At 40.0% G+C, this 25502-nt stretch overlaps 2 protein-coding genes across 2 annotated transcripts; both read left to right on the forward strand.

Annotated features, from left to right (window-relative positions):
• Positions 1 to 4313: 4313 nt before the first annotated feature.
• Positions 4314 to 20108, forward strand: LOC146497284 (sodium- and chloride-dependent GABA transporter 3-like). Its single transcript, XM_085141759.1, has 15 exons — positions 4314 to 4444; positions 10486 to 10659; positions 10745 to 10879; positions 11010 to 11147; positions 15901 to 15979; positions 16149 to 16281; positions 16360 to 16494; positions 16723 to 16826; positions 16947 to 17071; positions 17250 to 17362; positions 17444 to 17581; positions 17669 to 17771; positions 18272 to 18372; positions 18764 to 18934; positions 19893 to 20108. Exons 2-15 carry the CDS (start codon positions 10506 to 10508, stop codon positions 19935 to 19937), a joined length of 1674 nt encoding a protein of 557 aa, XP_084997885.1. The 5' UTR covers positions 4314 to 4444; positions 10486 to 10505; the 3' UTR covers positions 19938 to 20108.
• Positions 4442 to 8563, forward strand: LOC146497285 (uncharacterized). The gene is made up of 2 exons (XM_085140404.1): positions 4442 to 6087; positions 6118 to 8563. Exon 2 carries the CDS (start codon positions 7736 to 7738, stop codon positions 8561 to 8563), a length of 828 nt encoding a protein of 275 aa, XP_084996530.1. The 5' UTR covers positions 4442 to 6087; positions 6118 to 7735.
• Positions 20109 to 25502: the final 5394 nt, after the last annotated feature.

Raw genomic sequence — 25502 nt, forward strand, 5'->3', positions numbered from 1 at the left:
TGTTTCTAAACAAGTGCAGGAAGAAATTGAGATTCTTGTCTGTGAAGGTACTCAGTCATCGAGGTCATAGTAGTCTAAGGAGCTTGGAAATAAAAGCGTCTGGGCTTCTTTAGTCCAGATGTTTTTTGTTCTAAGCTCCTTAAATTGAGATTCTTGTTAATCCAATTCTCAAGAGAGTGCAGTAGCAGGAATACTATTATAGTTTGATCCAGGATTTGAAGCTGCATCATGACTGCTGTGGTACATATTTCAGGATGTCAGCTCTTTTTGGCAGAGTTGGGACCACATCTGTGAAGGCAAAGAAATAATTCCAAACAGCGTGATTGACCCAGAGCAGCTTCTAGCTGTGTGTAAAATAGTAGTGTTTTACTATTTCGCTACATGCCTACTTCTTGCCAGATCTAGAGGTCTGATTGGTGAGATCTCTTTATTGACATGCAAAAATAAGAAAAATCTGACTCTGAAAAAGTAAATGCCATAAATTCGTCCTGCAAAATTGCGCAGTGTTAAAAATGAGTTCAAAAAATGTTTTTAACGCACAAAATATTTGAGTGAATTTTAAGGGTCCAGTGTCTAAAGGCTTTAAGTGACCGTGCTATTACTCACTAGGCTAAGACTTGTTATTGTCTTTTAGAGACGTCTTCATTACTTCACTGAATGATGTACTATAATCATGTCATATAACCAGGTAACAACCACATATAAAGAATTTTGTTTTGTTGTGTTCCTTCATCTTGTACCTCCTGATTACCAACACCTCTAGATGAATGACTTCTACGTTTACCCTGACTGGGGGTACACACTAGGATGGGCCATGATTCTGTCTCCTGTTCTCTTGGAGCTGTACAGATGTATTTAACACCAGGCACTTCCAGACAGGTCAGTGCTGAGTCAAGATACTCGTGCTATTTTGCTTAAAACACACTGCACTGATTTATCTGTGTTATTATAATTTAAAAACGTATTCACGAATCGCTAGTCCTTTCCTGTGTTCTAGAGTTTGCACGTGTACTTTGTTGTCCAACTGAAGAACCAGTGACGTGCATAGAAATATAAGCAGTCAAACAAAATGTTGACATTTGTAAAGCTGAAGACCTTTTTTTTCCTCCACGTTTTTGCGAATTCATTTTATGATTTAATGAATCATTTTTTTTGTGAACTCATATTTCTGTACCTCTTTGAATGTGGTAAAATAAGATGCAAACATAAAATAGTCTCAGCATATTCTCTTGTCATAGCAAACTTGCTTTATACTTCATGCACAGTTTTGTTTTGTTTCCAGTGTGTGATTGTGCAAGTATAATCTAAGTGCTTATCAAAATATGCAACAGGCAGTAACAGTTTCTCCTTAATGTGTCTTAAGAAGAACACTTACTGAGTTTACTGTCATTGCATGCTCATTAAAATGTACAGATCGCAGCTGAAAGGTGTAAAAGTTTATGTGTTGATGCAAGCTCAATCATCCAGGTAAGGAATTCCCAAAACGTCCAGATGAACAGAATCAACTTTTTGGGGTGTAAAAGTTTCGTTTTTGTCTCTAAAACGAAATACTTCAGATTGATTAAACACTTTTTCTTACGAGGAGTCAAGATTCCCCCTGTTATTCAGCAATGATACACTTAATTGCTGAATAACTGTGGTTGGCGTAACATCCTCACCTTTTCAGATAGCCTCCATCTTCTACCTGGTTGATTAGAAACAACTTGTACATTTACCCTGCCTAGGCGTAAGCACTATGATGGAGCAGGACTTTATCCTATGTTCTCTTGGACCGAATGAAGGCAGTTAGACAGATTTGTTTGTATAATAATTCATTTCAGATCTCTCACCGACGTCTAAGCTCAACGTGGTCCGTTCCTCTCGCTTCACTCCAGCGCGTGTCTGTCCTTTATTACCCTGCTGAACATCTGTCGTATGATGACAGAAAATATGATGACTTCCCCCTCCCCGTGTTTAATGTTACCTGTAGCTATAACTTTCAATCAATAAACCACTAGATTATTCAGCCAAACGCTGAAAAGAATCCATCTTATGTGCGTATTCTTCTTTTTTCCTTGCTTTGCGCTTTTATTGTATGCCGCCAGATCGGATTCTTTTTTAAGCTTCTTCTATGCCTTCATTATGTGCCTTTAAATGCTCTGTCAGAACTAATAAAAACTTTCAACACGAGAACACAGCGGCCCAGCTCTCGACTCCTCCCGAACAGATCCAGTGAGGCGGGGAACAGGGTTGCGCCCCGGGGCAGAGTGTCGAGTTGCTGCAGAACGACGACCTCGGTTCTGGCTTGATTCCGTGAAACGCTGAGTTGAGAACAATTTTGCATGAGCGGATCGAAGGAACTCATCGAAGCGCTCAAATAACTGGTGGGTTTCTCGGAGCTGCTGAACCACGATGCTTAGGACTTTTCATGTTGCCTGAAATTGCGCGTTGACGGTAAATGTATTGGGCGCGTGGGGTCAATGGGTTGACCAGATCGTTCTGTCATAAGCAATGCTCAAGGTGAAAGCAGACTCAGACACGTGATGAGTGTATTAAAAGGTTTATTTACAAAGTAACATAGCACGTCTGACTAAATTAGGCTTGCGGAGTGGAACTGCTGCAGGAGAGTAACTGGAGTGGTCTGCGTGAAGAGGCAGAGTAACTGATATATTCATAGGTTAATTTTTGAGACAAAATATCATGAGGTAGTCATGATTTTGCAAATATCCACCTTGTAGTGCAGTTTGCACAAATTGTTTTAAAAATGCACTCACCCTACAAACATTACTGATGAGTCAAGATCTGCACAAAGTGACAGAAACACTGAAGCAGCTCCACATTTTATTCTTATTGTCATGTATGTCCTATTTGTCAGGTGACAGAAGAACCAACACAAAACTCAGAGAGTAATGGTGACACAAGATCACAGGTGAAATTGGATGATGACTTGTTGGTTCATGACTGTATTTGAAGCACATGTGTGACTGCATGTATGTGGAATGTCTCACTGTTATTTGTCAGGTGACAGAGGCAGCTCTGCCATGTTGTAGCTCAGAGGTGAAGAGGTGAGGTCAAAGGTGACTGACTGATGATTTGGTGCTGTAGATTAACTAGTATTTATTATCATAACAATTGTTAGGCTGCTGATGTAAATTGATTCATTAGTGTATATTTGACAAAGAATCTGAATTGACACGTCTCACTTTTTATATGGCACCAATCAATGTGTTATTTTATCAGGTGGCAATATGTCCTAGTGCAGTCAGAGGGGAAGAGCCAAAGGTGAGGCACATCAAGCACAGAATAATAATTTGAATCTGAGAATAAAACTCATGTACTGAGGCTGAAAGAAGCTTCAGTGCTCTCAGAAGACTAAAAAGATGGGTAAGGTCAACAATGACTCAAATGAGATTAAACAATGCTGCTGTATGTCTACCAGGAGAGACTGGACAGTAGGGCTGGGTATCGTCACTGATTTCTAGAATCGATTCAATTCCGATTCACAAGGTCCCAATTCAATTCGATTTGAATCTGGGAAATTTTGACAGTCAGAAATATTATAATTCAGATCAGTACATTTACATATTTTTGTATCTATAAAAAGGAAGCTGACACACGCAAGACTTTATCAAAGGTGTGAGCATCACAGCAGATGCCTTTGTGTCAAAGTAGCTGAAGATAAAACACAGAAAAACATGAAGGTGGTTTTCCTGGCCTGGGATTTTATAAAAATATTCTGCAGTACATCAAAAACGAAAGAAAACCGTTAATCAACACATGAACATTACCTCTGAAGTTACAGCGGTTTTATGAGAGACAACGCTAACCGTTTTGCATTTTGCATAATTTTAAAAAGTTTAAATTTGTTCAGAAGCCTATTGGGGAAATTAGGTTTTCTTTTCGGAAGTATATAAAACGAAAAAAAAAAACGTCGGCCGACAGTGCTGTAAACTACGGTAGACTTGTGCGTAACAAGCAAGCGAATAATGAAGAAAACAGATTTTTAGACGGGAAACTGTTCTTGAAGTACAGAGAGAGAGAGAGAGAGAGAGAGAGAGAGAGAGAGAGAGAGAGAGCTGTGCATCGTGGTCGAAGCAAAACAGTAAAAGTCAGAGTGAATTCATGACGATGTTAATGTGAAGCGTAGTTTGGATCTTCTTTTGCTGCTGGTTCGGTCAATATTGTTTGGAGAGACATCAAACTAACAGCTTTAGAATCAGCGCATAAAGGGAACACAAAGTGCAGACCCGCCGAAACATCGGAATCAGCGAGCTGTCGGCTTTCAGCCCCGACTATGAGAAAGGTGACATCTAACTGATTCTGATCCGGGGTTGCGCCCCGGGGCAGAGTGTCGAGTTGCTGCAGAACGACGACCTCGGTTCTGGCTTGATTCCGTGAAACGCTGAGTTGAGAACAATTTTGCATGAGCGGATCGAAGGAACTCATCGAAGCGCTCAAATAACTGGTGGGTTTCTCGGAGCTGCTGAACCACGATGCTTAGGACTTTTCATGTTGCCTGAAATTGCGCGTTGACGGTAAATGTATTGGGCGCGTGGGGTCAATGGGTTGACCAGATCGTTCTGTCATAAGCAATGCTCAAGGTGAAAGCAGACTCAGACACGTGATGAGTGTATTAAAAGGTTTATTTACAAAGTAACATAGCACGTCTGACTAAATTAGGCTTGCGGAGTGGAACTGCTGCAGGAGAGTAACTGGAGTGGTCTGCGTGAAGAGGCAGAGTAACTGATATATTCATAGGTTAATTTTTGAGACAAAATATCATGAGGTAGTCATGATTTTGCAAATATCCACCTTGTAGTGCAGTTTGCACAAATTGTTTTAAAAATGCACTCACCCTACAAACATTACTGATGAGTCAAGATCTGCACAAAGTGACAGAAACACTGAAGCAGCTCCACATTTTATTCTTATTGTCATGTATGTCCTATTTGTCAGGTGACAGAAGAACCAACACAAAACTCAGAGAGTAATGGTGACACAAGATCACAGGTGAAATTGGATGATGACTTGTTGGTTCATGACTGTATTTGAAGCACATGTGTGACTGCATGTATGTGGAATGTCTCACTGTTATTTGTCAGGTGACAGAGGCAGCTCTGCCATGTTGTAGCTCAGAGGTGAAGAGGTGAGGTCAAAGGTGACTGACTGATGATTTGGTGCTGTAGATTAACTAGTATTTATTATCATAACAATTGTTAGGCTGCTGATGTAAATTGATTCATTAGTGTATATTTGACAAAGAATCTGAATTGACACGTCTCACTTTTTATATGGCACCAATCAATGTGTTATTTTATCAGGTGGCAATATGTCCTAGTGCAGTCAGAGGGGAAGAGCCAAAGGTGAGGCACATCAAGCACAGAATAATAATTTGAATCTGAGAATAAAACTCATGTACTGAGGCTGAAAGAAGCTTCAGTGCTCTCAGAAGACTAAAAAGATGGGTAAGGTCAACAATGACTCAAATGAGATTAAACAATGCTGCTGTATGTCTACCAGGAGAGACTGGACAGTAGGGCTGGGTATCGTCACTGATTTCTAGAATCGATTCAATTCCGATTCACAAGGTCCCAATTCAATTCGATTTGAATCTGGGAAATTTTGACAGTCAGAAATATTATAATTCAGATCAGTACATTTACATATTTTTGTATCTATAAAAAGGAAGCTGACACACGCAAGACTTTATCAAAGGTGTGAGCATCACAGCAGATGCCTTTGTGTCAAAGTAGCTGAAGATAAAACACAGAAAAACATGAAGGTGGTTTTCCTGGCCTGGGATTTTATAAAAATATTCTGCAGTACATCAAAAACGAAAGAAAACCGTTAATCAACACATGAACATTACCTCTGAAGTTACAGCGGTTTTATGAGAGACAACGCTAACCGTTTTGCATTTTGCATAATTTTAAAAAGTTTAAATTTGTTCAGAAGCCTATTGGGGAAATTAGGTTTTCTTTTCGGAAGTATATAAAACGAAAAAAAAAAAACGTCGGCCGACAGTGCTGTAAACTACGGTAGACTTGTGCGTAACAAGCAAGCGAATAATGAAGAAAACAGATTTTTAGACGGGAAACTGTTCTTGAAGTACAGAGAGAGAGAGAGAGAGAGAGAGAGAGAGAGAGAGAGAGAGAGCTGTGCATCGTGGTCGAAGCAAAACAGTAAAAGTCAGAGTGAATACATGACGATGTTAATGTGAAGCGTAGTTTGGATCTTCTTTTGCTGCTGGTTCGGTCAATATTGTTTGGAGAGACATCAAACTAACAGCTTTAGAATCAGCGCATAAAGGACGTGAACACAAAGCGCGGACCCGCCGAAACATCGGAATCAGCGAGCTGTCGGCTTTCAGCCCCGACTATGAGAAAGGTGACATCTAACTGATTCTGATCCGCGGGTTGCGCTTTGTGTTTAAGTCTTTGTGCAGAATCCGTGTACCTGCTCTCATTTACTGTCTTAGCTGTTTGGTGTTTGTTGGAATTTTGTGAGATTTCACCAGAGATTCTGGCATTTCGGGCAAAATAAATTTATATTAAAAAATCGATTCAGGATTTTAATGAATCGATTTTACGTTATCCAAGCCAGAATAGATTTTAATTGATAAATCAATTATGAAAACCCACCCCTACGGGACAGTATAGATGTAAAACAAATATGCCAGCAGTTTATCTCAATTAATGAGAGGAGAAGGCATGTGTTTGGCTCCTTCACATAGTGGACATTGAGTTGTTGTGTGGGACATGTAGTCCATGTCTGTTGCTGTAACAGTAGTTCATGTTTAGAGTAAAAAATCTCCGCTCACTGATTTGATCGGGGCAATAGTGGCTAAAATGTTGCATAATTTTGCTGAGAGATCTTTTACTTTGTGGTAATCTTAGACGAGTAGTTTTATGGTCATTCAGTGTTCCCTTAGTGCTAATGTATAAGAGATGTTGGTGTAATATAACTGAAGTAATGTTGTTAAGTCCTTAAAGTCATATTCTTTTATTGTCATGACTATATTTGAAGCTATTTTTACTTTTGTATGATACCTGATTTATATGGAATATGACTGAAGTAAACTAAAGCCTAAAATACTTTAGTCAGTCATTTGTTTAATAGTAATTTAACATTATCTAATTCACATATAAAACTATGAATTGTAATTTTAAACTGTTTAAAAGCATGCAGAATAGCATGTGTAGGCAAGTATATTTCTCCTTTTTTATATATCAAGAAGCAAAGACAAAAAGGAAGAAAAAAAAAGAAACAGGGCAGAGTTCGGTGGTTGAATCATCCGTCCCCACCAATGCCAAAACCAAATCTACGCCCTTGGTTAGAGGGAAGGAATGATATGCGGGATACTGTAAGTCATGAAAAATGTTGCCTTATTTGTATTTAGAGGCAGCACAGGAAAGGGTAGACTGCGCCCACCGATTCACCTGCTGCATGAGACAGAACAATCTCAACCTACCCAGTCCCCTAGTAACTAGTTTCTAAAACCACCTTAAAAACATTTAGAAAATCAAAAACAGGAAGAAGACAGAAAAAGTACAGAAGTACATCTACAATCCACATCCACAATACGTCATTGTTTATGTCTCTGCAAGGTTAGGTTACTCTGACAAATATGTGACTGTGGTGGGGCGTGGTCTGCGGTGGCGTGCAGGGAGGGCGGACGCACCTGCACGGCATCCGCAATCACGCCCGCCACGTTAAAAACACGGGGACTCAGGTGTGTGTGGTGTTTTGAATAAAGATGTCTGAAAACACTGATCCCTGGACCCGCCGTGCCTTATTCCTGCCACAGTGGTGCCGAAACCCAGGAGGCGGCACGGCGGGTTCTTATCGGAGCCAGGGAGTGGAGGAGCTGGCCCAGAGGGTGGCCGAAATGGCGGCCGCCCAGCGGGAGCAGGCGGCGGAGGTGCGTCGCCAGCAGCTAGAGCTACAGGACCAGTCCGAGCGCCACCTGCGACGGATCGGGGAGCTGGCGGCGCTGCTCTGGGCCTGGGCGCCACCCCCACAGGTGTGTACCAAGGACAGTGAAGCGGTGGAGGAGCCGCGTGGGGCACCTGAGCAGCCGGAGGGGGCAGACGAGGCGCGCGGGGATCTGCGCCTGCCGGAGGAGGGGGAACAGCCGGGTGAAGGGCTGCTCCTGCCGGGAGCGGTGGACGAGCCGCTCCGACCGGAGGCGGCAGACGAGGCGCGCGAGGGTCTGCACTGGCTGGAGGAAGAGGAATCGCGGGAGGGGCTGCCGGAGCCGCTCCCGCCAGCGCCCCAGCCAGCGGCGGACGAGGTGGAGAAACCGGGAGGGGAGATGGCGGTCCCCGTGCCAGGGGAGCCTGCTCGACCTGTGCCCGAGGTCGAGGATCGAGCTGCCCCGGAGCGTCAGATGCGCCGGGTAGTGAGCCCCTCCCGGGGCCGGCGGGGTCGTGCCGGCTTGCCGGGTAGCCGGCCTCCGGACCGGTTTCGCCGCTGCTGCTGGAGGCGTGGCCGACCCCCGGACAAGGCTCGCCGCCATTGGAGGTGTGGGCGGCCTCCGCAACGGACGTTGCTCCCCCCAACCGGTGGGGTGGGGGGGGAGTAGGTTCGGCCGGATGACTCCCCGGCCTCAATCGGGCGATGGGGGTGTGTGGTGGGGCGTGGTCTGCGGTGGCGTGCAGGGAGGGCGGACGCACCTGCACGGCATCCGCAATCACGCCCGCCACGTTAAAAACACGGGGACTCAGGTGTGTGTGGTGTTTTGAATAAACATGTCTGAAAACACTGATCCCTGGACCCGCCGTGCCTTATTCCTGCCACAGTGACCTTAAGTTTAATGTTCACACTGAAAGCAGACCTGAGGGTGACTCATTTAAACATGCATATTCAGGCAAAACTGTCTGTTAATTAATAATTTAAAACATTCTAAAGATCAAATGTTGGACTTCCAGCCCAAACACGTGCCACGAAAAGGCATTTAAAAAGAGGAGAGCCTAATTCATCAGCAGTAGACGCTTGGAGTTGAAATCCGGGTCAATACTTCATCACTTAACGAACAGGTGAGAACCTGGATGTTACAAAGTTCAGGAAATTTAATTTTCTGTGTGTGTGTGTGAAAACCAGCTTATGTTTAATATTCCACGTGTCTGTATTTATAATAGGTGCCTTTTCCCCCAGCAGCGAATACATCAACAACGCTAATTAATCCTTTCAGAAAAATCTTTACGATGTTCAAAGATCGCTTGACTGATGTTTATCTTTTTGGGTAATGATAAATAATGATAGAATTAATAATGAAAACACCTTGAAACAGTCTGAAGATATTTTGAGAGTTGTTGAGAGTGAGTTTTGACAACACTAACAAAGGGAAGTGTCACTGCAAATGTTTTTGGTTCATTCACTCATTTCACAAATACCTGTGAACACTCGCGTTTTCTCCGGGTCTGCTCCTTCTTTAAAGCAGTGTTACTTTTGTTGACCAATATTAGTTTTGTCAACGCCCTTTTTTTCCTGACGAAAACAAGAAGACAACTAAATTAAAAATAGAAATGACATGGTTTGGCTCTTCAACTCAACCAGTTTCAGAAATCTGTATGTCCTTATAAAACTGGCACCGTCATCAAGGTCTGCAAACATAAAAAAAATATGGTTAGCTTCCTCCTGTAAGTGTCTGTAAGTGGTCGAAAAGTCCGTATTTTTTTTTTGTCTTGAAATAGAATCAAATCAGACTCCCGAACATCTCCAATCACCGGTTTGCAGGCGATCTTTGCGCAAATGCACCCGCAGGATGCTGAAGGATCTAACTGCTGTCTCGGCTGCTGTTTAACGGTTTCAGTTCTCTTCATTGCGAAAACTCCATAAAAAGCGACAAATTCCATGTGTGAATTTTCACACAAGATATCTGCAAACTGGGGCGGACTGGGACAAAAAAACCCGACCGGGGTGTTCTGGGAATCCGTCCTGACAAACCATCCTACCCGTTGTTTCTGCGCAACTTTATTTTAAAACCCAATTTTAAAATAAAGTTAAGTCGCAAACCGTCCTACCTTTATGAATATGAGCTAGAAGCATACGCTGATGGGTAAAGTTAAGTGCCAAACCGTCCTCGTCCTAACTATTTAAATTTATGCTGGAATTGTGTGACAGCAGGAATGTGCATCAAGTACATACGGTAGGACGTTTTGCCAACGCAGGAACACATATCTGGTAACTCCGATTATGCAAAACACCAGACTGTTAATATTCCAATATTAACCCTTTCATCACACCTGGCCAAATTACTGTGACCCAAATGACTTACTAAAATCTTGTTTTTGTGATAACTACACAGATTTCGGGGGACAAAGGGAAAAAAAGTAAAGTCATCGCGCGTAATTGGTGTGCAACAGAGTGCCTGATGCATGACTGTTACCGGTCAACTGCCACGCGCTTCCCAAAGCGTTATAATAATTTATATTGTTCTATTTATATTGTTCATAACTTAATGAAACTACACCAAAACACTTAAAGCTTTCTACTGCACAACAGGCGAAATCCTTCATCTTGAGATGAACCAAGGAAGAGTAAAGCGAAGTCAGAACACTGCTGGAGACAGAGGACGGTGGGCCAACAAAACAGAATATCTTTTGGTCGTTGCAGGAAATGTGGTGGGTCTGGGCAACGTGTGGAGATTTCCTTATCTCTGCTATAAGAATGGTGGAGGTGAGTTAAAAGGATCATTGCCTTGAGTAGCATAAAAAAGATCACATTCGATGCTACATAATCATCTTGGTTTGAATATTCTCAGGTGCCTTTCTGGTGCCATATTGTCTCTTAGCTGTGGTGTGTGGGATACCATTGTTCCTAATGGAGACTTCATTAGGTCAGTACACTCAAGAAGGATTTATCACCTGCTGGAGGAAACTGTGTCCACTGGCACAAGGTATATTTGTTCAGTTAAAATATTAAATCAGCAGGGAAAATACAAAATTATATGTGAAGTTTTAAATGCTCATGTTGTATTAGCTCCACAGATTACAACATTTTAACCATCATTTTTATTTCCATTATAGGAATTGGATATGGAGCTTTCATAATGAAACTTTATGACTTTAGCTACATTTTAATACAAGTCTGGGCTCTCTTCTACCTTGTGTTTTCATTCAGCTCCCAGCTGCCATGGGTCAGCTGTGAGAACACCTGGAATACAGGTAAGGCAACATTCAATCGGCAAAAAAGGCATGATATTAGTAACAGTTTTAGATTTGTAAATATATAAAAGTAAGTCGCAAGAAATGACTGTAATCACAACATAATCCCCCCGAAATAGAGGTGAACACTCATAAGAAAACAGTATAAACACAAAATCAGTCATTCCATTTTCAGCTTTGTATATTTTTATCTATCATCTTCTTTTATCTATCAGGCTATTACTGTAGTATATTATTGTAGTATAGCATAGTATATTACTGTAGTATAGCATAGTATATTACTGTAGTATAGTATATATAGTAGTATATAGTATATAGCAGTATATAACAGTTTATCTCACATTAATGGTTAAAATGATTGTTTTCCTGTTCCACCTGGAGCATCTCTTCAGGGAAACTAAACTTATTATTCATACAGACATGTATTTTAGTCATAAACAACATCATAAACAAATTATATTCTTTAACTATAAATATACATCAATATACATTCAGTTTAGTTTAGTTAGTTACTGTTGTTACTCTCTTGGAACAACTGTGGCCACATCTGCTTACTACACTAATATTATTCAGTCTGCTGAAGGAAATATATGTAGTTTGTTTTCCACATTCAGACAGCTTTAACACATTCTGGTGCACTCTGTAATAAATATATGGACTTTTTTTTTTATACCAAATTATGAATGTTCATCAACAATTGCCTTCTTCCTGCAATGCAGGGACGTGTTCTGCTTGCACCTTATCACCTACCCGACTGTCATTTTCTTTATCCAGTTTTGAGCTTACTTCAGTATTTCAAATATCTTCCATTATTAGTAAGGTAAAGTCAATGACATGTCAACTTGATCCACTGCCTTCCAATCTTGTTAAACTTTCCTTCCCCTCTCTTGGCCCACTTACTACTAATGTTGTACACTCCTTCCTTATCTCTGGTTCTGTTCCAGCACTTTTAAAAACTGAAATACTTTCTCCAGTGCTGAAAAAATGGTTCAGACCCAAACAATTTAAAAGTTTAGAACCTGCCTTTCCTTTCCAAAATTCTTGAACAGTTGGTTTATTGGTTCATAAACGCCTTACTGGAAATAATTTACATGAAGAGTTTCAATCTGGTTTATGTTAATTTCCAGTGTAGAAACAGCTCTTGTGAAAGTTACAAATGATCTTTTACCTGTAGGTGATTCCAGACTCATCACTATTCTCATTCTCCTTGATCTTGATGCAGCTTTCGATACAATCTCCCATCATATCCTACTCTATAGATCAGCCTCTATAGGCATCAACAATATGGCACTTGCTTGGTTTCCCTGATACCTCTCCAGTTGAATGAATGAATGAATGAAAGCCTTTATTTGTCACATACAGGTTGCCCTGCTGCGAAATGGGGACCCCCCCCCCCCCCCCCCCCCCCCGACCTTACACACAAGACACAAACATAACATGGGGTTACAAGTCGGAGATTGGTAGCTTTTTTTACAGGAAAACACCGAAATGTCCACACAACGGGAAGGTACAAGAGGAAAAAAAGAGACCTCCACTCATGCTGTGCTTCCATGGTAGGACAGCACGAGAACAGGAAACAAAAAAACTCCTCTGCACAAAAAAGCACATGAATGTCCACGTCACAACATTATTAAGACATAACAAGCCACAGGGTTGGGTAGGGGGTGAGGAGTAATCCCAGGCAACACAGCAGCAATCCTTCCACAGCACCGTCTCTTTTACAGCGCGGGCCCAGACCCGCCTCGTGTTCCCAGGGGACAACAAGCATCGAAGGCGTTGGAAAGGGGGGGGGGGGAGATGAGTGAGTGCTTATCAGTGTAAGTGTGTGTGTGTGCGTGTCCATAGTTCAGCTGAGACAGTGTCCTTCGCCCTATCAGGCTAAGTAAACAGTCCTCCAGCCAATCCAGGTGGCCTTGCATGGGATGGGGAGAATAGTCATATCACAGTCGTTATCAGGGAGTGTTTGTCCGGCTTCAGCCTTGGGCCTATGCAGCTGGCGCCGTGGTGGTGTCTGCAATTTGATCCCGAATTTGTTGAGTTGTTCACAGTTTGTGCAACTGCATACACAGATCACAATCCAGTTGATTAATTCAGTTTATCTCTGCCTTTCTGCAATAATTTCATTTAATTTCACTGTTATGCAGATGACACCCACCTCTATTTGTATTCCAAACCCACTGCCACTCTCCCACCCACATCTGTTTTTGAATGTTTTTTTTAAATTAATGGTAATAAAACTGAATGTTTTCTTATTGTTACAACATCTACTCTGTCTAAACCTAACAGTTTTTCATTATCTATCAATAATTCCCTTTGCATACCTTCCCTACAGGTTTAGAGTCTGGATTTCATCATTGATAGTACTATCTCCTCCACAGCACCAGTGTTGGGAAAGTTACTTTTAAAATGTATTCCACTACAGATTACAGAATACATGCCCCAAAATGTATTCTGTAACGTATTCCGTTACGTTACTCAATGAGAGTAACGTATTCTGAATACTTTGGATTACTTAATATATTATCGTGCTTTTTTACAACTAATGAATGTACTATTGCTGTGATCTATTACTGTTACTGAAGGCTACTCAATAGCAACTACATTTTTAAATCTTAATATAAAGTGAGTAACAGTAGGTGGACATTAGGTGAGGCTGCACTTTTTGCAGCGATCTCGTATAGAAAACTATTCCGCGCATATATAAAATAGGTCCGCGGCTTCGAACCGTAGTAAAAGGACCTCTGGCTAACACGTCAGTTTCCTTGTCGGGCTCGTAGCCGAAAAGTAGCTTTACTTTGTTGTCTTGGTCAACTTTGCTGGCGAGAGACAGAGAGGCGTTGAAAGGCTGCTCCAATGGAACTCATTGTTTCGGAGGAAAACAGGAACACGGTGTACACTCGAGTCTTAATAGCTTACTTACAACTGGGCTCCTCAGGCACTCTTTTTTGGCTGCAGTGGTTATTATTATATTTACATGCTTCCAGCTCCCGTTTCTGCTCGATGACAACTCTACTTTTCCACTCTTTTCCTTTTTCTCCCTCCCTCGCTCACAGACACATAACGTGTATGGCAGTCCATTCTCCCTGCAGCACGGACTACACTGCCCATGAGGCTACATTCTTTAGGGCTATGTCTGTAACACTCTGCTATTGCCTTCATATTAAATCATTTAAAAAAATATTTATTCACAGACTCGAGATTGAGACACGGGCATTTGAGCCTCTTAATGCGTGTTTTGTTTGGGTTTCCACCGGTGTGGAATTACAAAAAATAGAGAGGGCATAGCCTAACATATGAAACAGGAAAATTTGCCGCGTAATCCCTTTATTTCAAGAAAGTAACTGTATTCTAAATACTACCCTTTTAAACGGTAACTGTAACGGAATACAGTTACTCATATTTTGTATTTTAAATACGTAACGGCGGTACATGTATTCCGTTACTCCCCAACACTGCACAGCACATATAAACAATATCACCCAGTCGGCCTACCTTCATCTTCGCAATATTAACTGCTTTCATTTCTCACTTACTCAAACAATACTGCCATACTTGTCAATGCTCTTGTCATAGCTCGTCTTGATTACTGGTGTGGTTAGAATTCTAGATTTTTTTTATGCTTTTGTTTTGGGGTTTTAGTTGTGTATTTTATTCCCATTTAGTGGTGTGTGTGTGTGTGTTTTTAAATTGCTGTACTAATGTAAGGTGACCAGTGTTGGGGAGTAACGGAATACATGTACCGCCGTTACGTATTTAAAATACAAAATATGAGTAACTGAATTCTGTTACAGTTACCGTTTAAAAAGGTGGCATTTAGAATACAGTTACTTTGTTGAAATAAATGGATTACACGGCGGTACTTCCCTGTTTCATATTGTGGCGGGTCAGGACTGTTTGGGTTTTGTTTGACAGCTACGTTCTGTTGTTCCAGGCGGCAGCGTTATGGTTGCCATGGTTACAGGGCGACGCTCTCTCTCTGCGTGTTTCCAGGGTGAGAGAGGCCTTTTTGTTGTTGTTGAGCTAAGCTAATAGGCAGAATGCTACAGGTATAGCGCTAAAGAATGTAGCCTCATGGGCAGTGTAGTCCGTGCTGCAGGGAGAATGGACTGCCATACCCGTTATGTGTCTGTGAGCGAGGGAGAGAGAAAAAGGAAAAGTACGAGCTGTCATCGAGCAAAAACGGGAGCTGGAAGCATGTAAATATAATAATAACCACTGCAGCCAAGAAGAGAGCCTGATGAGCCCAGTTGTAAGTAAGCTATTAAAACTTGACTGTACGCTTTGTTCGTGTTTTCCTCCAAAAACAATAAGTTCAGTTGGAGCAGCCTTTCAACGCCTCTCTCTGTCTCTCGCTAGCAAAGTTGACCCAGACAACAAAGTAAAGCTAGTTTTCAGCTACGAGCCGACACAGAACCCACCGTATTAGTCAGAGGTCCCTTTACTATGGTTCGGAGCCGCGGACCTTCAGTAACAGTAATAAATCACAGCAATAGTACATTCATGTAGTTGTAAACAGCATGATAATATATTAAGTAATCCAAAGTATTCAGAATACGTCACTCTCATTGAGTAACGTAACAGAATACGTTACGGAATACATTTTAGGGCATGTATTCTGTAATCTGTAATGGAATACATTTTAAAAGTAACCTTCCCAACACTGAAGGTGACCATGAGGCTTTTGAAAGGTGCCTATAAATAAAATGTATTACTATTATTGTTGTTATAAGTTACTTATCTCACCCCAATCCAGCTAACTGTCTTGGTCTTTACTCATCTAACGGGACTGCAAATCTAACCAGCGTCACCTCTGCTGCAGTCGAGTTCTGGGAGTGAGTTCAATTCACTTATACTTTAAAGAGCTCTCATGAGTAAAATTTGAATTCTAATGCAATCGCTGCAAGTTTCTGTATAAATCCACTAATTACTTTAATTGAACATAACAAATTATAAATTAATTAAAAACATGATTTTTGTTTTTCCTAATTTTCCCTCTCTGAGGCGTCGGATGCTGGGCATGTCTGCAGGTATCGAGGAAATGGGCAGTGTGAGGTGGGAGCTGGCTCTTTGTTTACTGGGCAGCTGGGTGTTCTGTTACTTCAGCATTTGGAAAGGTGTCAGATCTTCTGGAAAGGTCACTGGAAGTGAACTTTAAGCTGAACTCTTTATTTGCATCACAAGATTTTAAATAAACATGTTTTTTTCTTTTCAGGTAGCCTATGTCACAGCCCCATTTCCCTATGTGATACTCGTAATACTGCTCATTAGAGGGCTCACTTTACCAGGAGCATGGGAAGGAATTTACTTCTACCTGTATCCAGATGTGAACCAGCTGGCTAACCTTGAGGTATATTGCTTACTTAATTTCATGTACACCATCCTGGTTAAGCATGCCAGCATGACAAACTTGAATAAATATCATTAATTTAAAAATACTGATTTCTACTTATTTATTTATTTTTGTACTCCTTTAATTGAGCTAACCAACATATAAACATTCCCATAAAAAACAATTTCAAGTAGAATACAGCCTTTTCTGATACATGCATCTGATATATATATTTTTCTGTTACAGGTCTGGATTGAGGCAGGCTCTCAAATATTCTTCTCCTACAGCCTGACAATGGGGACTCTAAACGTTGTGGGCAGCTACAATGATTACAACAATAACTGTTATAAGTAGGTACAAGTTACATGAATTGTCACCTTTATTGGATTTAAAAATAGGTTTAACTATTATATATCCAATTATATGAAAAAAAAATACAGACTTTATGATTGCTTTACTTTGCCCCCCAGAGACTGCTTTTGGCTGTGTCTGCTGAACAGCGGAACAAGTTTTGTTGCTGGGTTTGTTGTCTTCTCTGTACTGGGATTCATGGCAGACAAACGGGGTGTAACTGTGGATGCTGTGGCTGAGTCAGGTATAGCTTCTTGTACATATAAAGATTCAGAGTGAAGTCAAGGTTTTAGGCTCTTTCAGCTCTGTTGATGTATTCTGAAGCAAAAGAGTGCTGAAGGCAAGTATTAATTCGAACAAGGTTTTGTATTAATGTTTTATGGTGAGTATAGATGTCGTTCTTGTTTAACTGTGATTCACAGGTCCAGGTCTGGCCTTCATTGCTTACCCTCAGGCTACAGCGATGATGCCTTTGCCACAGTTCTGGACCGTCTGCTTTTTCCTGATGCTCATTCTGCTCAGTGTCGACACACATGTAGGAATGTTGTACTGACTGTTTATTAACTAACAACTGTTCAGTTGAATATAAACTTGTCACTCATAATCCTGTCTCCAGTTTGTGACAGTAGAGAGCGTCATCACCTCCATCAGTGACTTGTTTCCGACGTTGTTTCGTGCTCCGGTGAGGCATGAGATCTTTGTCTTTATCTTCTGTTCAGCCTTTTTTCTCATTCATCTGACCATGGTCACCGAGGTAAAAAATAACCAAATAAATGCTTAAAATGCTGGTTGTTTTTCTAATTTTTGTTAATTATTAAAACACTTTCTCATTCTCCGCCAGGGAGGAATTTACATATTCCAGCTTATTGATTACTACGGTTGCACCAGAGCTTGTCAGGATTGTATGGCTGTTTGTCAGTGTGTGGCTGTAGCCTGGATTTTTGGTGAGTATTTGACTACATATAGAAGACATCACCGTAATGAGCAGATGGTCACAGATGTTCAAATGCTGAGTGAGTAGCCAAGTAGAAAAATAGACAAAAAACCCAAATGCAGCACATAATTTATTTGATTTTCAGACAAAATGAGTAAAAGCCACACTGAGCAAAGTAGGATGACATTTATACTCAGTGTCTTTCTTACTGTTGAATTATAAATACTGAGCTTAACTGAGACATGTGGCTCCTGTAGAGGTTGCTCTAGGCTTTTTTGTGACCTTCCAGATGAGTCACCAGTGTGCTCCTGGGGTACTTTTGGTAGGCTGTCCACTCCTGGGAAGGTTCACCACTGTTTCAAGTTTTCTCCATTTCTAAAATTGTCTGCCCCCGTGGTTCACTGGAGACCCAAAGCTTTTAAAATGGTGTCAACTGCTTTCCATAAATGGTGCAAAATAAGAAAAGGGTTTTATACCATATCTTTACATGAACCTCTGAACTTCCAACAGGTGCTGAACGTTTTTCCAACATTATTCAGGACATGACAGGACAGAAACCATCTGCCTTCTTTAATCTGTGCTGGAGATACATCATTCCTCTGCTGACATTTGTGAGTCCAAACCATTTAAATTCACTCAATAGATTATTTGTAAGTGTGCACCTTGAGTATGGCCTGTGAATTATGACATGCATTGTCATAGTTCACCAGCTGGAATTCTGTTACTATAATTTAAAGTTGCATCTCCAGTTAATTCCATGCCTGTAATGATAATGAATGGATAGATGATGATACATTTTAACAAGTTGATCACAATTTATGTTTGTTACAGTTTCGAAATTTAACTGCATCAAAGTGAGATGGCAATTATTCACTAGTCTAATCCTCATTACTGATTTTAACGTTGCCATCGTCTCTTTCAGTAATTATTGTAACTATGGGATATAACCATGGAAGAACTATGTATCTAAATTTTATTTTGTGATTCACCCAACCTTTTCAGTCTTCCTTCATCTTGTACCTCGTTGATTATCAACACCTCAAGATTAACAACTCGTACGTTTACCCAGACTGGGCGTACACGCTAGGATGGGCCATGACTCTGTCGTCTGTTCTCATGGTACCAGTGTGCGCAGCTGTACAGATGTATTTAACACCGGGCACCTTCAGACAGGTCAGTGCTCAGTGAAGATACTCCTGCTATTTTGCCACACACTGTTAACACCGACCTTTTTCTTCTTCTTTTAGTAGAATCAATACATAACATATAAAAGAATAAAGCCAGACAGCTATTGTAATTCACAGATGTGATACAGCGTGGCTTAGTTCAAAGTTAGTTCAAGTTCAACAAAACTTGTTAACCCATTAATATTGTTTAATTTTACAAAGCTGACAAATAGGCTCTTCTTTCAGTGATGGTCTTTCGTCCTATTTTTCATGGCTTGAGAATTAGAAAAATGTAAATATTTATCTTCGTTAATTCATGTTATGATGGTTCGACCCTCCTCTATCACAAATGAGCACAGGTATGCACTGGGAGTTTATAAAACTGCAATATTTTGTAGAGGTAAAGATGCAGGCTTGATTTTAAAGAAGCATGGCTCTGAAAATCTGGTACCTTTTAGTTGTATGTACAGCTGTACACTATGATTATATGCTAGCAGTTTATTATAGAGTTTTAGACTGTTAACTATATTACTGTTGAATTCAATTCAATTCAATTCAATTTTATTTATATAGCGCCAAATCACAACAACAGTCACCTCAAGGCTCTTTATATTGTAAGGCAGACCGTACAATAATTCATACAGAGAAAAAACCCAACAATCATATGACCCCCTATGAGCAAGCACTGTGGTGACAGTGGGAAGGAAAAACTCCCTTTTAACAGGAAGAAACCTCCGGCAGAATCAGGCTCAGGGAGGGGCGGAGCCATCTGCTGCAACCGGTTTGGGTGAGAGAAGGAAGACAGGATGAAAGACATGCTGTGGAAGAGAGCCAGAAACTCATGGCTCACACCTTACATAATCAATCACATAAACCTACCGCAGTTATGGCTGAATGGCTTAATATATAATCACAGCCAAGTTTTCAATGTATTAACTAATCAGTCGTCCTTTTCTGTGTTCCAGCGTTTGCACATCCTTTGTCATCCTGTTGAAGAGCCAGTGCGTTAGACAGAAAATGAAGGAATGAAACTAAGAGGCAACAACTGTAAAGCTGAAGCCCTTTGCGGGACCGTGTCTCCAGTTCACTTAAAACTTAAGGTTAAAAACCTTTTCAGCTCTCATGACTTTGTAGTAATCAGCAATGATTTATTAATAAATTCACAATTAAATGAAAACAAACTTTAATGGTTGTTCATTTCGGACATTTCTCAAGTCTTTTGTTTTAGCACACTGTCTATACAAAGAACCAGTTACATACTCTGGTAAGATGTTGTTAGCATTTTATAAACTTTGTAAATTAGAAAATTACATTTAAAAGGCTAAAATTTTGATGATAAGCAAACAGGGTTTCAGTATTGTCTGAAATAACAGCAAATGTTGATGATACCAAAAGTGTAATTAAAGTGAACTAAGTGCTAATTCGATTTTTGACAGCAGAGTTAAAGTAGCCTTTGAGCCTCCCAGTCGCCAAAGATTTACATGGGAGGCATTTAGATATCTACAGATGTCAGCTAACTAAATGGTTTTAGTTAAAATAACATTGAATGAGCGAAGTGCACACACAGTTGATTATATTATTAAATGGATGTTTTCAATATACTCTGCACTGTATACTGTAAATATATATGAGATATATATGAGATATATATGGGGGATGTGTGATCGTGTCACACATCCCCCAGTGTGATTTGATTGGTAAATGAATGAGCTTGCATATCCAGCCCCTTATTGTACCAGGTGAAGTCTTTGACATCAAGATGAACAGTGGAAGAAGAACAAGGAGTCAAAACAAAAGACAGAGGATGGCGGACCAGCAGAAACATATTTAATTTTTGCACAAAATGTGATGGATGTGAAAGATTTACTTATCTCTGCTACAAGAACGATGGAGGTGAATAAACTTGGAAGCTCAGATCAGCTTCATTTTACATGTCAACCACTTAAACAGGGATCAGTGGTTGTCCTCCAAGACCCACCACCCTGTAAGTAGAAGGCCGGTAATCACTCCGGCTTCAGCAACCCAAACCTATATAGCAAAGCCTACTATATAGGCTTTGCTATATAGTAGGCCCTAACAGAGAGAGACAATATCACCCCATCTCCATGATACAATTCACAGAGCAGAAAACTGTCCACCATAAACATATTTAAATCAAGTCATCTTAGATCTGGCCATATGACATACCTGCGCAGAGAGACAAAATATCACAGCAGTGTTTGTAGTGTGGGATATAAGTAGACTAGAGTATTCAAATACAGCTGTCCTCAATTAATCCAACCCCATCACAGCCATTGGCTCACAACAAATATGACGTACAAAATTGTCTAACCCCTCGCTTTACCGAGCTCACTGGCTCATTTTAGCTTAAGTTGTCTAAAAAAAAAAGCAATTAAGCTTCAAATTTGTTCCAACTCAGAGTCTAACTTATGACCTTGTTATGGATTTTATTGAGCACATGACCAATTATTTTCTTCAAATTTTTTCAGAAGTACATCCTCCCTGTTCTGGCACTGGTGAGTCAAAACAAGGAGCCTTTAGATCTTAAAAAATTGCAGCCAATCTGAAGTGCCCTGAATTCTTTCTAATGACCAGTGAGGGTCATCTCCTCTGTGGAAAAAAGAAGTGTGATTGTGTCAAACTCATTTTAGTTCAAAAAACCACAGACAGCCTAATTTATTATCTAGTGAGTTGGACGAGTAGAGCCCAACCATCCATCCATTTTTTTTAAAACTATTTATCCATTTCAGGGTCACAGGGGGGTGGAGCCTTTACCAGTAAAACTATATGTGAAAAAACATAATGACAACATCAATAAGAAGAAGAAGAAGAAAAAAGAAAACAAAAATGTAAAGCTAACAGTTGAAAGGTGTCGAAAAAACAACAAACAGTAAATAGCATTTTACTGAACATGCCTAACTCAATATTTTTACCTTTTCTTTTAAACTTCTTTTCAATGCTTTTTCAATCCTGTGGTGTAATGCTGGCTTTGCATCACCACACCCGGAATATTTATGCAGTATATTAACAATACAATTATGTCACTTTGCAATGTTATCCAGCAGGACGAACAAGACCGAGGGCAGTTAAAAAGGGTTCTTATTTATGTTCTTATTTAGCACTTTTCTACTCTTCCCGAGCTCTCAAAGCCCTTTATGCAACTTGCAACACAGAAGCATCTTTTTCTATTCTGTTTCTATGTAAGTGCTTTCTATCTAACACTCACACACATTCACACTCTGATGGATGCAACTCTTGTCCAAGAATATTTGTCATGCAGACTGGAGCAGGCAGGGATCAAACCACCAACCTGTTAATTAGTAGATGACCTGCTCTTCAGCCCCAAGTCTTCATGTTTGACACTCGTGTTATAGAAGACGTAATGAGCCTTGTCCTTATTTCATCTGCAGCGTCATTAAACATTTTCCTGATGGAGCTTCAGTATTTGGCTGGTTTTCAGCAATAATTCATTCCAGTGCTGAATAACTGTGGGTAACACAACCTCCTCACCTTTTCATCTTCCCTCCATCCTCTCTGTGTTGATTAGCAGCACCTCAAGATTAACGACTTGTACATTTACCCTGAGTGGGTGTAAACACTATGATGGATCAGGACTTTGTGCTCTGTTTTTTTGCTGCCAATGTTGGTATTTGAACAGATGCGTTTGACAGCTGGTACATTCAGACAGGTTAGTGTTATACAGATGCTTTTCTGCTGTATCTTCCAAATAGATCAACACATTTATTTTATTCCATGATCACCCCCCAGTCGGTGATCTGCAAGATCACGATAATTTCAAGTTAGTTATACTTCACCTGGGTGCCAAAATATCTAGCTAGTCATTCCAGAGTTTGTCTTTTCTTCGTCACCCCACTGAACATCTGCCCTGGCAGAGGAGACCAGTGGGACAGGAGGGAACAGCTGCTGAAATGATGACTTAACCAGTGACAGCTTAATATAACTTGTAAAATCACATTACCAATTAATCAACTGATTAATCAGCCAAATGCTACAAGGGCAGATGGCCAAGTAAAATAGATCTTGTATGCACATTTTTTCTTTTTTCTGGGTTTACAATTTTAGTCTAGATTTTATTTATTTTTATGCTTTGTTGCATATCTTCAAGTACCTCAAAAAAGTTCAACTCTTCAGTTTGCACCTACTAGCATCAGCTAGCACTCCTAAACCATCACAGATATCTGTTTTTATTTTATTTTATATCAAATGCTTCTTTATCTTGTACGAATCTGTTTCCTTTAAATATTCTGTCACTGGTCTTCACTAAGCTGCCACCTTTTGATCTCAATCTTCAGTTTTGTGATCATCAGATTTAATAGCAAACATGAAACAGTCCAATAGCTGACAATTTCTAACTAGTTCTAAGGACTCCACTATTTTTATTTAATATTAGTCAAGTCTAAGATGCTTGTGATTTTTGTGGAATCTACTCAGATTATTTTCTTACTGCTGTTTCAGTTTCGTCATTGTTTCCATATTTTCTATATAACTTATGTGCACTGCTTGTGATCACAAAAGTGTAACACAGAGTCAGACAGACCAACTTCAGGGAAAACAATCTTTCTAGTTAGGAAGCATAAAACACTGCAGCACAAAGCAAAGTGGAGAAAAATGAGTCAGGAGGGATTAAACATTTCCTTCTTTTTGAGGGCTGTCTTGTTGCCTGCTGCCAGTTTCATTTGCACCAAAGCAGGTGACTGAATTTGTAACTGGACAGATTCATGTGTCTAATCTTTACTGACATTTATTTTTGGAGGTGAGTTATTTATTTAAATCTTTTATCATTTTATCCCAGGGATCCATACATTTCCTTTTTCATTGAGACAATTTTAGTATTTTTACTGTCATTTTTATGTTTGGCTTTTCATTTTAATCGTGTGTGTTTTTGTGTTTTGTACTTTTGATTTTTGGGAACCCGTTGTGGAAAATGTTAATCTATTTTCTTAATGGAAACTAAAAGTGACTCCACATGCTGAATATTACATAAAATTCAAATGCAAAAACGAGACAGAGCACTAATGGCATTGTTGTTTTTTCAAACTTTTTAATAATCATTTTTTAATAGAATAATATAACCCATCTAGGTTATTTTCATTGAGTCTCTGAGTCAAGAGGACAGGGGAAGCTTGCTTAAAGAGATCAAGGATGTGCAGGTGTGTAGAAGTGCTTTTACATTTAATGGAGGTGCGGCACAGCTGGACTAAAGAAACCAAAATGACCCTTTCAGTTTTGACTCATGTTACAGCTATTTAGAATAATCAACCTATCTGTTTTTCATTGTTTGCACTAACCCTTGTCATACTTGTTGCACCTTAATTAGTAAGTTTTATTAAAAGTAGTGGTTTTAATAGTTTAGGATCAGTTGTGTCAAATGTCATATTAACTGACATCAGTTTAAAATGAGCCTGAAAGGTGCTCATTTTAAACGAATCAGCGATTTGACAAAATTACTGAAGCATCCATTAGGAGAGGAGCTGAGGAGCAGAATCGAGGACGCACAATGAGGGAAATAAAAAAGGTCAGTAAACTAGATCTAAGGTTCTTAACTTAAAAACGATGACAAATAATTTACTCAATAACTTTCCAAAAATATTTTGGATACACATAGAAAATGCAGACAAATCAGGGAAAACTTGAAATAAAGATCAGTTATGTAATTTATTCTAGCTGCTAAAGAAACCACCCCCCCCCACCCCCCCAATTTCAATGTGCCTGTGGAAAAGTAATGAGCTATTTATATTATTAGGAAAATGCAAAATAGGTACAGTTATTGACTGAAACATGGGCAAGATGGAAATGTAATATATGAGACAAAAACAGAGTTTGCACACTTTTTACCAGCTGGCAAGTCTGTAGTTCATATTCATTCATTCATTTCATTCATTCATTTATTTGTTCATTTCAGGCACAACAAAAATACATATATTGAACATAAAGTGCACAAAACAAAAAACAAAAATTACCTGAAAAGGAGTGGGACGAAGAAAACGTATTAAATCCCACCCCTATACTCACTCATCAACAAAAAACAATAAGCTTCCCACAGCTACGCCCATCGTTGCAACCAAACAAACCATCAACAGCCCCGGGCACATGCAAGCATCTCAACGGCAGCTCGCAAACAACAAATAAAACCTTCATAACTGAATACAGAATATATATTAATTATAAATTGCGTTACCACAGGTAACAGGCAATAATAATTACATAGTGACAAACACACATACATATACAGTGGGGCAAAAAAGTATTTAGTCAGCCACCGATTGTGCAAGTTCCCCCACTTAAAATGATGACAGAGGTCAGTAATTTGCACCAGAGGTACACTTCAACTGTGAGAGACAGAATGTGAAAAAAAAAATCCATGAATTCACATGGTAGGATTTGTAAAGAATTTATTTGTAAATCAGGGTGGAAAATAAGTATTTGGTCAATAACAAAAATACAACTCAATACTTTGTAACATAACCTTTGTTGGCAATAACAGAGGTCAAACGTTTACTATAGGTCTTTACCAGGTTTGCACACACAGTAGCTGGTATTTTGGCCCATTCCTC

The sequence above is a fragment of the Neolamprologus multifasciatus genome, chromosome 18, assembly GCF_963576455.1.
Source record: "Neolamprologus multifasciatus chromosome 18, fNeoMul1.2, whole genome shotgun sequence".
NCBI classification, from domain to species: Eukaryota; Metazoa; Chordata; class Actinopteri; order Cichliformes; family Cichlidae; genus Neolamprologus; species Neolamprologus multifasciatus.